Source organism: Heterodontus francisci, chromosome 11, assembly GCF_036365525.1.
Source record: "Heterodontus francisci isolate sHetFra1 chromosome 11, sHetFra1.hap1, whole genome shotgun sequence".
Taxonomy (NCBI): Eukaryota; Metazoa; Chordata; class Chondrichthyes; order Heterodontiformes; family Heterodontidae; genus Heterodontus; species Heterodontus francisci.
This window is the reverse complement of record NC_090381.1, coordinates 89872544-89886531: the sequence shown is the minus strand read 5'-3', so window position 1 is coordinate 89886531 and position 13988 is coordinate 89872544. Positions and strand designations below refer to the sequence as shown.

The 13988-nt window shown below is 44.3% G+C and overlaps 1 protein-coding gene across 10 annotated transcripts in view; it reads right to left on the bottom strand.

Annotated features, from left to right (window-relative positions):
• Positions 1-13988, bottom strand: part of LOC137375375 (very long-chain specific acyl-CoA dehydrogenase, mitochondrial-like) — a 106906-nt gene that overhangs the window by 48161 nt on the left and 44757 nt on the right. For 9 of the 10 annotated variants that reach the window (XM_068042468.1, XM_068042470.1, XM_068042466.1 and 6 more), the window contains 2 exons: positions 3375-3439; positions 2717-2851 (listed from right to left, as the gene is read on the bottom strand). In XM_068042468.1, coding sequence (XP_067898569.1) covers positions 2717-2851; positions 3375-3439 — 200 coding nt within the window. Of the gene's footprint in view, positions 1-2716; positions 2852-3374; positions 3440-12455; positions 12529-13988 lie in introns of those variants that run through there. The other variant, XM_068042471.1, reaches the window with a different exon arrangement.

Below are 13988 nucleotides of genomic sequence, written 5' to 3'. Positions count from 1 at the left end.
GTTGATGATAGTTATCACAGAATTGTTACAGCACAGTAGGAGGCCTTTCGGTCCATCGTGTCTGCACCAGCTCTCCGAGTGAGCAATTCGCTTAGTGCCATTCCCCTACCTTCTCCCCATAACCCCTGCGCATTCTTCCTTTTCAGATAACATTCTAATTCCTTTCTGAATGCCTCGGTGGAACCTGCCTCCACCACTTTCTCCGGCAGTGCATTTCAGATCCTAACCAGTAGCTGCATGAAAAAGCTTTTCCTCATGTTGCCATTGCTTCTTTTGCCAATTACCTTAAATCTGTGCCCTCTTGTTCTTGATCCTTTCACAAATGGGAACAGTTTCTCCCCATCTACTCTGTCCAGCCCCCTCATGATTTTGAATACCTCTATCAAATCTCCTCTCAGCCTTCTCTTCGAGGAAAAAGTCCCAACTTCTCCAATCCATCTTCATAAATGAAGTTCCTCATCCATGAATCCATTCTCATGAATCTTTTCTGCATTCTCTCCAATGCCTTTGCATCTTTCCCAAAGTGCGGCACCCAGAACTGGATGCAATATTCCGGTTGAGTTATATTGTAAGATCGTTATCATCATATAAGCTTCCTGAAGAGGCAGCAGGTAAATGGCAGATTTTCCTTCCGTTTTTGTCAGAATGTGTGACTCAATTGCTTTCTTACCAGAAGATGTCTCTGCATTTTCAAGACTAGAAAATAGCTTTATGTCTGGCACTGGATCAGGAGAGATTAAAGTTTAAATTTATTTTTAATTGCAAAGTTTATGGCAAAGGAGCCCAAGGACAGTTTCAGCAAAATGGTGAAAGACCAAAGAGGTGACCACAGGACTTTGGTGATACTGACCTCCAAGTCCTCATGGACAAGATGTAGCTGAGAAGCGATGGCTTATTGGGCTTTCAGGCAAGGAAGCTGGTGAAGGACATTTTCTAAGCTATGTGGAGAGGGGTAGCAGTGACTCTGTGCCCCCTCCTTCATCCCCAGGATACCTTACCAGTATTGCAAAAAAAACAAATTCCATTTGAGGGTGGGAAAGGTAAAAGACCTGGCACAGTTCCCTTTTCACTTGGGCACTGCCACACTGATCACCCTCATTTGTTAAATGGATTGATTGACAAGTCATCATGTATAACACACCAACATGTTTCAATGGCTCTCTAATCTTCCATCAGCAACCTTTGTATGAAACTCCTCTCCCAAGCCTTACTTGAAGCAACCCCTTATAACTTCATCCACTCCTGTGACAAGGGCCTTCCAATACATCTACTTGATATTCCATCAGCTGTCTGCTGCCACCTAGGATAATGCTTCAGATACTTGCTTTCACCTCACGCTGTGAATGTTATTATAGGAAACATTTACTGGGAGACTGCATGTACACTAACTAACCCCTTTCAAGGAGCAAGCTATGGAGCTCCTGGGAGGTATTCCATCCTAGCTGTTGGTGATGGTAAGCTCAGTGTGCCAGTACCTGCACCTGCTCTAGCACTTTAAAGAACCAATTTGGCATTAAACTCTAGAGCTGTATCTAATTTGGCCCATTCTTAGCTGTTTTCTTCTTTGCAGATTTATCTCAGTAATACAGGGGAAGGTAAACAGGGAGATAATGATGAAGACAAAGAGAAACAAAGAAAATATTTTGGGTTCTGGAAAACACTGATCCCGCTCCAATAGGCTTACCCCTCTATCTCTCCCCATTCCCCATCAGTTTCATTCGCTGAATCGCTGGCCTCAATCCTATGCACCAACTCAGAAACTTTCACCTGTGGTGATCGTCTGTGTTCCCTTATGTTTTCCTTTTCCTCCTCCTCCCCCTAGCTAGACAGCCTACAGAGGAATTGCCACAGGTAAACCCATGCTGCTCTACTGTACACTTTACTGTGGGTAAGGGTCAAAGATTCAGCAGTGCCGAGCATCCCTCTCTGTCAATTTAAAAACCAATTCACTAGCTCCCCAAAACAAATAAAGAACACTCTAAAATATGCAGGTAAATCCAAGATGTGGGCAAAGTTTTTCAAGGTTGTAGGCAGCTTTATAAGGAACACTTCTTCCTGGCTCGGCTGATTCTTGCAAGCTGCTATAACTGACTCATATATCTGGATGTGTTACACTGAGTGCAGTTGGAGCATTCTGACATCTCAGAAGAATTCCAAAATCTTACACCATCCTATCATTTCCATCTCATTTGCAAATGTACACTACTGGAGAGATGAATGGAGGAAGCACCCCCCCACCCCCATCACGGAGCCAGGAATTTCAACTGAAACATAATGGAGTGAAATCCCAGACAAAATGGATCTTGCCCCATAATTCACGACCCTGCAAACAACATGCACCCAAATATCACCCTATCTTCCCAGGACAAAGAAGGAAATTCAAGGCTTTTACAGTAATGTGGAACCACTATGCATTATAAATTTAAATACATTTTTAAAAAATCTGCTTAAAACCTACAAAATCACGTTATGGTTTATCTCTTTCCACTTTCTTTTAAAAAATGCTTTTAAAGTTTTAATGAGGATAACAGGAATATGATTAATGCAAGAACATTCTTATCCACTTTGACCCTTGTAAAAAGTAGCAAAACGAGAATTTAGTTCAAGCACCCCCGTAGTGTTCTATGTTTGAAGTTGGTTTTAGATATTTCTGCCTGGATCTATACTACAATGAAAGTTCAGCTAGCATTCAAATCTTTGTAGATGAAGCTCTTACCTGAGTATTGCTGAGTCCCAAACCCCCAAGTTCAACAGGAACTTGCAGCCCAAAAGCTCCCATTTCCTTCAATCCTTCCATGGTCTCATCCTCCACCTTCCCCAGCCTATCATTTTCATCAGCATTATTGACCTCCTAGAACAAAATGCAGAAATTAAAACTCAACATCATAACTACTAAGTTTCCTCTTCTGTTTTTCTTGCCTACTTTCTCTGGGAAATGTACCAGCCTTGACAACAAGTGTTGGCTGCCTTTCAGTGAAAAGAAACATCACATCCGCAGATGCACACTTCCAAGAGATGTTTGGAAAAAGGATTAGGAATGGGAACCCTAGAAGATTTTTATCTCCCTAGCCAAATAGCACAGGGATCAGCTGGAGCACTTCCACTGCCGCGATGGCTGAAATCAGTTAAGTTAGCACAGATTGGGATCAGATAAAACTCTATGTAGCTCAGCAAATCAATGAATAAAATTTCTGGGTATGAAAAAATTAAGTGAACTATTTCTTCCATATACAAACATTATGACACTAAAGCAATGTTATATCAAAGTTCTAGCACAGTCAGTCACCCTACTTATTCTAATGACTAGAAACAGTCACTGAATTCACAGTCACAAAAATAAGATAAAAGAAGAAAAACAGCAAAACTTTGCTTACCAGGAAAAACTTGGAGACTGGGCCTACTAGCTCCTGGAGAAACTGTGACTGCTCACTATTTAGAACTGCATGAAAGAACAACACAGAAGAAATTAAATTGAATTCTCAAATAAAGAAAAACCCGCAATTTTAAAAAAAACCTTACATTTTTTTTCTTTACATCTCTAAACAGGCTGGAGCATTTACGAGCTCTTTTTCTGCACCAGTTCCACAATGGATCCACTCTTGCATTACTTATCACAACCAGACCATTACCAGCAATGGCTTCCTGTCCATCTTTTGCACTGTTACCTCTTGAGTACCCCAAGGATGTATCCTTTACCCTTCTCTTCTATGTGCTTCCCCTTGGCAACACCATCTATAGACATGGGGTCAACTTTCACATGTAAGTTGATGCCGCCAGCTCTATCAGTCCACCACCTCTTGGATTCCTTCCACCCACAAACCTTGTGCTGTTGGACTGTTTGTCAGACATCTGGTCTTGGATGAGCTGCAACATCCTGCAGCTAAACATTGGGAAAACCAAATGTTTTTTTGAAAATCCAAATACACTACAGCCACTGGTTTCCCCCTTATCCGTACAACTCGTTACCTCCTCTAAAAACGCTTCACAGATTTGTCAAACATGTCTTCCCTTTCAATAATCCGTGTTGACTCTGCTTAATCATATTATGATTTTCTAAGTTACCACATCTCTAATAATAGATTCTAGAATTTTGCCTACTACTAATGTTAGGCTATAGTTCCCTATTTCCTCTCTTCCTCCTTTCTTAAATGTTTGCAATTTTCCAATCCTTGTGAACTGTTCTAGAATCTAATGAATTCTGAAAGATCAAAACCAAAGCATTCATTGTCTCTGTAGCTACCTCTTTTAAAACACTATGATACAGGTGATCAGGTCCAGTGGATTTGTCACCACTTAGTGCCATTAATTTCTCCAGTATTATTTCTTTGCTTATACTCATTTCTTTAAGTTCCTCTTCTCACTAGACCCTTGGTTCCCCATTATTTCTGGAATGTTTTTTGCGTCTTCTACTGTGAAGACAGATACAAAGTATTTGTTTAATGTCACTGCCATTTCCTTATTCCCCACTATAATTTCACCTGTCTCTGCTTCTACTAGATCTGCATTTACTTTTACTAATCTCTTCCCATTTACATACCTATAGAAACATTTACAATCTGATTTTATGGCAGGATTTTAGGTCCTCATGGGACGTGGGAACGGAGATAAGTGAGCACTAAAAATAGCAGCACTGGCTGGCGTGCTGATTTCCTCTCAACTTTCCTGCCACCGGCGAATTTCCCTCAGGATGGGGAGGAAGAAGGGACCAGGCAACCCGCCCGATTTGGAGATGAGTCCAATTAATGTTGTTAACAAGTTCATTGTCAGCTCGTTGAGGAACAGTTTGCAATTTCATAGAATCATAGAACGGTCACAGCACAGAAGTAGGCCATTCGGCCTGTTGTATCCATGGCTCACAGCAAGAGCAAGTCACCCAATGGAAGCTAACCCCAGTCCCACTCCTCTGCCTTTTCACCTTGACCCTACAAACTTTTTCTCTTCAGATAATTATCCAATTCTCCTATGAAGGCCTCGATTGAATCTGCCTCCTCCGCACTCTCAGGCAGTGCATTCCAGATCCTAACCACTCGCTGCATGAAAAGTTTTTCCTCATGTCACTGTTGCTCTTATCTCAATCACCTTAAACCAGTATCCTCTGGTTCTTGATTCTTCTGCCAAAAGAAACAGTTTCTCCTTATCTACTCTGTGCAGATCCCTCATGATTTTGAACACATCTATCAAATCAGCTCTTATTCTCTTCTCCGAGAAGAACAGCCCACCTTCTCCAATCTGTCCAAGCAACTGAAGTTCCTCATTCTGGAACCATTCTCGTAAATCTTCTCTGCACCCTCTCTAAGGCTTTCACATCCTTCCTAAAGTGTGGTGCCCAGAAATTGACATAATATTCCAGTTGAGGTCGAACCAGTGTTTTATGCAGGTTCATCATAGCCTCCTTGCTTTTGTACTCTAAGCCCCTATTCACAAAGCCCAGGTTGCCATATGCTTTATTAACGGCTTTCTCAACCTGACCTACCACCTTCAATATCTGTGCACATATACCCCAGGTCCCTCTTTTTCCACACCTGCTTTAGAACTGTATCCGTAATGTTATATTGTCTCTCCTTATTGGTCCGACCAACATGTATCATTTCACACTTCTTTGCATTCAATTTCATCTTCCACTTGTCCACCCATTCCACCAGCCTGTCTATTTCCTCTTGAAGTTTATTTGTGGGGGAGGGCGCACAAGTTACGCTTGTGGATCAGGGGCAGACCAGGTGCATGGAGGCAGCAACACAGCTGGGAGCCAGTCATTGGCGCCAAATTATATTAGCTGGGCCCATAAAAGGGAGCATGGCTGAGAGGGGCACTCGGCCATTGGTAGACAGGTACCATCAGGTGTGTAAAGGTTGCGGAGAGTATGGTCTGTATGCACTCGGGCATTGCAGGAGACATGACCCTCCTGGCATCACAAAGGCATAAGAGGCGGGGATTAGGCTTACAGACATTATTGGGTGTCCAGCTGAGTGCAAGAAAGGCAGCAGCTGGTAATGGGAGCTTGATTCTCAGATCTTGGTGATGAGGATCAACGTCCACAGCAGCAAAGGCACAGCACTGGGCATGAATAGTGCAGAGGAAAGGAGCAAAGGGCAGGAAGGCAACAGAGGTCATATCCTGAGCATAGGATCTACTGCTAAAGATGGAGCTATCCGGACATGTCGGAGAACCAGTGCTGCAGGAGACTGTGCCTATCCAGGAAGATGTTCAAGAGATTTGTGCCATCATCACGGAAGACCTCACACCTCATGCTCACCATGCCCTGCCAGCAGCCATCAAAGTCACTGTGACCTTGAACTTCTTTGCCTCTGGTTCCTTCCAAGAATCAATTGCAGACCTTGGTAGTGTCTCACAAGCGGCTGCACAACACCACATCTCACAGATTATTGATGGCCTATTTGCGAGAGCTGGGCAGTACATATAATTCCAGACAGACGGGGCCTCGCAGACACAGAGGGCAGTGGGTTTTGCCAGCATCATTGGATTCCCCCAGGCGCAGGGCATCATCGTCGATTGCACCCATGTGGCCATCAAGGCATCAAGTGACTGCACAGTGAGCAACAGGAAAAGCTTCCACTCCTTCAACAGTCAGCTGGTCGGCAACCACAAGTGCTTTCTGCATGTGTGTGCACGCTTTCCCGGCAGCTGTCATGACTCCTTCATCCTCTGGCGCTCCAGGGTGCCACAAAAACTTTGTTCCACCCCTCAAAATACATGGTTGGATTCCAGGAGACAAGGAATATTCCTTGAAGGGATGACTGCTCACCCCCTTATGTGACCTGAGACAGAGGCACAGAGGTGCTACAACCAAAGTCATCTGGTCACAAGGCCTACCATCGAGCAGGCCATCGGACTTCTGAAGATACAGTTCCAGTGTCTCAACCGGTTGGGCGGAGCACTGCAGTACACTCCTGCAAGGATCTCGTGTACTGTGGTGGTCTGCTGGGTTCTCTACAACACGACCCTCCAGAGCGGTGTGGATCTTGAAGAGGATGAGGCACTGGAATGACACAGCTCATCGGAGGAAGAGGAGGAGCATGAGGTGGAAGTGGAGGAGGAAGAGGAGGAGGAAGGTGCAGAAGACAGAGGTGCCTCAGCTGCACAGATGGTGGCTGGGCCCAGCACAGGACTCGAGGGTCTCTTCTGGATGCAGTCAACATCAGGGATTGTCTAATGCAGCCACAATTCAGCTGAGCCCTTCTAACCCAGGAGGATGGCATGGTCTAGAACTACTTTGAGCTTCCTGTGAGAGCACTTCCATTGAAAACACAGCCTGGAATAGATCCACTCTTCCCGCCAATGAATGATCCACGTCTGTCCATAGGTTTCAAAGTCCCCCTTCAATACCCCTTGCTTCTCTTCACCATCTCTTCTCTCTTTTCCAGTCTTGCTAAAAAAGAATGGAAGCTCAAATGTCTGCCATCATCTGTCAATATTACATTATGTTCAAAAGTTAAAAAGTGCACATTAACAGGTGAAACAAACCCCAGTGACCCACTCAGTGCTCTGCCCGAAGCAGTGGCCTCCACTCTTGGCCACTTCTACACCTTGCTCCCCTTGAGGCCTCAGATGAGGTGGAGGCTGTCTGCTCACCTGTTTCTGCTTGCGGTTGTGATGCACATGGTGGTCGTCCTCGTCGTGAAAGTGCCATTGGGAGAAAATCCAGAGGGTGCTCCACCAGCATCAATGCCAGGACAATCTCAATGTTCAGCACGATTCGCGACTCCTCAGATACTGAAGCAGACTGTGTCCAGATGCAGCAAGATCCGGGCAACATCGAGGCTTGGGCTGATAAGTGGCAAGTAACATTGACGCCACACAAGTGCCCAGCAATGACCATCTCAAACAAGAGAGAATCTAACCATCTCCCCTTGATGTTCAATGGCATTACCATCACTGAATCCACCACTATCAACATCCTGGGAGTTACCATTGACCAGAAACTGAACTGAAGTAGCCACATATACTGTGGAGAGGATTCCATCGCACTCCTGATTTGTGCCTTGTAGATGGTGGACAGGCATTGGCGAGTCAGGAGGTGAGTTACCACATATACTGTGGCTACAACAGCAGGTCAGAGGCTGGGAATTCTGCGGCATTGTAACTCACCTCCTGACTCGCCAATGCCTGTCCACCATCTACAAGGCACAAATCAGGAGTGCGATGGAATCCTCTCCACTGGTCTGGATGGGTATAGCTCCAACAAGAAGCTCACACCATCCAGGACAAAGCAGCCTGCTTGACTGGCACCCCATCCACCACCCTCAACATTCACTCCCTCCACCACCGATGCACAGTGGCAGCAATGTTTACCATTTAGAAGTTGCATGGCAGCAACTCACCAAGGCTCCTTTGACAGCACCTTCCAAACACGCGACCACCTAGAAGGACAGGGGCAGCAGATGCATGGGAACACCATCACTTGCAAGTTTCCCTCCAAGCCACACACCATCCTGACTTGGAACTATATCACCATTCCTTCACTGTCACTGAGTCAAAATCCTGGAACTCCTTTCCTAACAACATTGTTGATGTACCTACACCCCAAGGACTGCAGTGGTTCAAGAAGGTAGCTCACCACCTTCTCATGGGCAATCAGCGATGGGTCAGCGATGCCCACATCCCATGAATGAATAAACAAAAGTCACTCGGCTCTGCTGCATAGAAGGTCCCTCAGTCAGAAGGGCCAAGGAGGCTGTTACAGCCACGTGGTGCAATATGAGTGGCTCCCACTGTTCAAGTCCCCACCTGACTGCAGCAAATGTGTCTTGCTTTTCGGGTTTAACTCCTTGGTGTTTTATTTTTCAAATAAACAGACAGCGACGGGTTTTCTTGTAGGTTTAAAAAACAGAATCATCTCAGGCCTGAGATGATTGTAGATTTCTCTCTTGATTGAAAGTTCAATTGAAGACTGTGGATCATTTCTAGTTCACTGCTGTATCATGTAGCTGTAGGATTCTACTGCAGGGCACTTCTGGTGTGCTGGAAAACAAGCTGCTGGAGGTTGCTCTATCTTCTCTCTCTTTCTCTCTGGGGTCTCTCTCTCGCTATGCTTTTTTTAAAGGTAAAGCTGCATTACTTCTCACCTCCTGGTAGGAGACATTCCCATCTCTTCCCCATAGTGATCATACAATGGCCTAGGATGTGGCTACACATTCTTTGTTTCAGAAGAAGACATTCAATTCTGGAATGCTTTAGAATGGGGTGCAATTGACACCTCATAGTTTTGAAGATCATTCCTTTGTCCCTGTCCTGTCAGACAGTTTGAATCCACAAAGGCCGATCCTTTCTCTTTGCTAGCCATTTTGAACTTTGTTTTTTTTTAAAAATGAACCGTTATTTTAAAAAGTGAACAAAGTCCATTTTTATAACTGTTTAGAATTAGTCCATAATTTGTATCATCGTGCTTCCTGTGCACATGACAAAGCCAATGATGATGATGGCACACCGTAAGGGGTGGCATCCTCATCCTCCTCGGTGACTGCCGCAGCCCGAGGCTGGTGCTCCGGATGGCTGGAAGGGACCACCAGTTGGGGTGCAACTGGCATGGACTCCAAACATCTTTGCGCCACCAACTTGCCTGACTGGTCCATCCTACAGAGTGTGGCATGCATTCTGTGCATGTCAGTGCATTGTTCCTGCAGCCACTCCAAGTGCTGCTGCATATGGCTCTCCATGAGGTTGGCTGCTCTCTCAATGGGTTCAAAGCCCCATGTCACGCTGGCCCACATGAGCTGGATGGACTCCTCCATTCTCAGCCTATGAACTCGCACTGCCTCAGGGAGAGTACTAGAGAAATGGGAGGAGAAATTTTGTTCGAATAGCACAATTCCATGGGGTCAGGCAGCACCGCGGGCCATTACTTGCGTGTGCTTTAATGATATCAGTGAAGAATACTGCATGGACCATGCAGGTAGCAGCCCAGGGTACTGCTTGCCCCTGGGGAATCAATGTAAGCCTAGCAATGCTATGCAAACAAATTTCACTGAATGTACGAGTGCCAAAAGCATAGATAAGGGTTTCAGCAACACTGCAAGTGAAGTGAAGGCAGAGACAGCAGTAAAGTTCATACATCACAGATTACGGTCAAAAAAGGCTTCAAAATGCGTGGGAATCTTTATTTCAGATATGGATAGGGTGAAAAATTATTTTTTAAAAAGCAACATTTTCACACCAACTTTGTTCGTAATGACAGATGGTGCAGTTTCAAAAGAAAAGCAAAAAAATCAAACCCCTTTTCCAAAGTTCACTGATGGAATTCCTCCTCTTTCCCATTTCTTATCTAACCTATCAGTTTAAAGACTTTTTGAAGATTTAATTGTTAATCAACTTTTGAAGTGAAACACTGAAAGCTTAAACAGTGGCAACACCATCATCGTTATTCTTACAATCATTACATAGTCGCTTAAGTGCCCCATCAATAAATGGAACATTTCACATGGAAATAATTAGAAATTTGGCTGTTTCGAACATTTAGTTCCTTGATTCGCAAACTAGTTGACCCCTATATTTGGTTTGGCTTGAGATGCTGTTGGCTCACCTTGTATCAAATCAGTTACACAAATCTCCAACAGGTTATAAAATATAATCAATCTGTGTTTAAACTCTTGGACCTCAAGAACATGCAACATTGGTCAAAGTTGATCAAAATTCAAGTTTAAAAAATGAGTAGAATATGCCATAGCCCAGAGGTCAATGCTTCTGTGTTAGTCAGTAGTATGCAAGTTTTGAATTATTTACAGACCCATAATTTGAGGAAAGGCATAAACTTGCATGATTTTTACTTATAAAATGCAAATAAAATCTGCTGTTTAAACAATGTTCACATTGTATAGCACAGATTCTTGAATCATACATTGCAAATAAAACTAAACAAAGGAGGATGTTAGTTTCAATCTCACTTGAGTGCAGCATAAGGGACTACAAGCGACAAAGGAATAAAAAGGAACTGAATTCAATTCTGTTTCACGAGCATGCCAATTTAAGAACTTGCGTGTATGTGTATATATATATATATATATATATATATATATAAATATATAAAATATATATAGCTATCTAACACATCCTCAGTAAGTCTCAGTGCATCACATCCAATGAATTATGTTAGAAGTACATTTTAACATCTAACAAACTAAAAGCAAGTTTGCTGGAGCCATTTGTTTTAAGTAGCACAAGAAGCACAAAAATCTTCAGTGTGCAGATTGGTCCACAGTCTTAGCATCAGAAACTATCCAGATCTCCAGGCATTCTACAAAGGTCTATCCAAAATTAAAATAGTAAAATTAAAGGGTCATATTATTGAGATGAAAAGGGTGAGCAAGGAAATTTAGAACACCTAAGTGAGCAAAATAAGACATCTGATAAAAAAATAAGCTGCTACAGAGCTACAAATAGTTTTTATAATCAGATAGTGTTGCTTAATGTGGGAGGGCTTGAAAGCTCCACAGGTGTCATATTGACTCACGTGAAGTCCTCAGTTTTATACCTGCTATAACATGGGGCTGGATTTTAAATCCCCTCTGCCGTGGGAACATTTGCGGGGGGTGGGGGGCAATGAAGATCGGTGTGGCAGAGGCCCACCACCAACCCAGACGGCGACAGGCCCCGTGCCGATCTCAGCGGCGGCGGCAAGGCCTCGTGGCGGCTGCCCCGTCGCTCGGCGATGGGACCCCCATTTAAATATGTAAACTAATTTACATACCTGATTTAATGAGGGTCCCATCGCCTCCTTGATTGCCGCATCGATCTTCATTCGGGCAGCCGACAATGCCGCGCCTTCGAGTCCCCGTTTGAGGAAATGTGACACGACACCTGTGGGGAGGGAGAGGAGTATGTTCTCTCTGCGTGGGAGGGGGAGAGCGAGGTTAAAACGATGCGGATTGGTCAGGGGGGTGATGGGAAGGGGTAAAGGGCAAAGTTGACGGACCTTGGAGGGGGAAAGGGCAAATTCTCAGTATTCGCATTTGGGGGTGGGGGGGGGGGGGGCGGAAAAGGGCACGAATGGCTAAAAAAGCTATTGAGGAGGTGGGAAAATGCAATCAAAGATCATGTAATTCTGTTCTATTGCAATGTAACTTACCTGGTCCTTTAATTTTTAAATGTCTGTTAAGGGCTGTATGCCCTTTAAAAATGGCGCCGGCACCTGCACATTGGCGCCGGGCACCTTTGCCTGCAGCGGCTCGCCCGCCCCCTCCACGTCATCACGGGGGGGCGGGCACCGCACCGTGCTAAAGAGCCGCCATGTTTGAAATCGCAGTGCCTCCATGACACGGTGCCCCTGCGGGCGGGCAGAAATTTTTTACATGCCAACTTCGGTGGCAGACTCTTAGAATCCAGCCCCTGATCTTTCATAATACAACTGTAATATTTCTGAAAAACACAGCCTAAAAATATAAAATTTCTAATGTCAGATGTAAACAGCAGTGCATTTGCTTGCTATTTTGCAAATAAAACACCTTTAAATAAAGTGAGAAGAATGCCGTTTGCAGGAGCTAGCTTGGTCATCATGATTTTGCAAGACACTTTACCACTATGACACTGCCCTTTTATGATAGGAGCACACTGGAACAACCATTGAGCTTGAAATGTTTATTGTGAAATATGACAGTGCTTGTGAAATCTGCAACCATCAATCTTTTCTTTGCACAGTAAAACATGCTGATGAGAGCAGTTTCATGCCTGCCTGACCATCATTGATAGTATTGGAAAACATGCAAAACTCTCCAGAAATCACAGTGTTAAATACAATAATGTCTCCGTGCCACTTTCTTACAGGCCATGGATTTGTCTTCATGATTCCCACATTGTCAGAACACAACCTCAAGCAACCTGGAGGCACCGAGCAAACGTAAATGTGAGTGGAGAGTGAAAGAGAGAAAGAAAAAGGCAGCAAGTTATTGAGGGCAACTCATATGCACGGCCAAATTTAGACTGACATTTGAAGAGGCCTAAATACAAGTTCTTCTCTACTCTTGTCAATCAGGATACATGATGGGTACAGCTACTTGAAAGCAGAAGGAACAAATGGAGAGATTTTTAAAATAAAATTTTGTAAAAATAAAACTAAGTCACAAGAAAGGGGAGAGAGTCTAACATGAGACTAATGTCAGTGGAGGGGAAACTACGAGAGACCAGCGTCAACAACAAAAATAGTTCTCTCCTGAAGAAGCATGGGTTAATAAGGGACAGCCAACATGGACTTGTTAAAGGCAAATCATGTCTGACTAATCTGGCTGAGTGCTTTGATAAAGTAACAGACAGGGTTGATGAAGCTACTGCAATAGATGTGTATATATGCCGCAAAGTTTGGTTGCATTGCACCCATACTTTTAGCACTATGGGTGCTGGTTCAGATCCAAAATGGCATTTGTGGTGCGGGCTCACACTTCCGGTGCTGAATGAGGTGGATGCCATTTTGATGAGGGCATTAGCACGGATGCAGGGAACATGCGCCAGAAGTTTGCAGAGTAGGTAGATCTTGATGTCATTCAATGTGTAACTCTGATTTGACATTCAGCAGCAGGAAAGCCCCCCACCAATACCATTAAAAGGGATCATTAACTATTTTCAGATTAGTTGCTGATTGATTTCGACTGGCTGCTGATTAGTTAGTAGGACTGTTTGGTGTTTGCACTGGTATTTAGTGCTGCTGTAGTCTACAGGGAGTGGTGTGGCACATATTGAATTACTTGGTCCTGAGTTCAAGGGATCTGCTCAGACCACTTGCTTCCAGACATGGGTGCAGTAGTTCGTATCCCCCTAGGTCTGCAGCATGACAGGGAGAATGAGCAGAGGACACACAGATCAGGACAAGTTGATCGAAGAGGTAGGATAAGGAGGGGGAGAAGGGCTCTCAACAAGAGGAGAAATCGGCCCAGGGTCTTCAGGAAGCAATTCTCCTACTTCAACCGCAGTGGAACAGTGCATTAGACGTCTTTCTCTTATTCGTTCATGGGATGTGGACGTTGCTGGCTAGGCCAGCATTTATT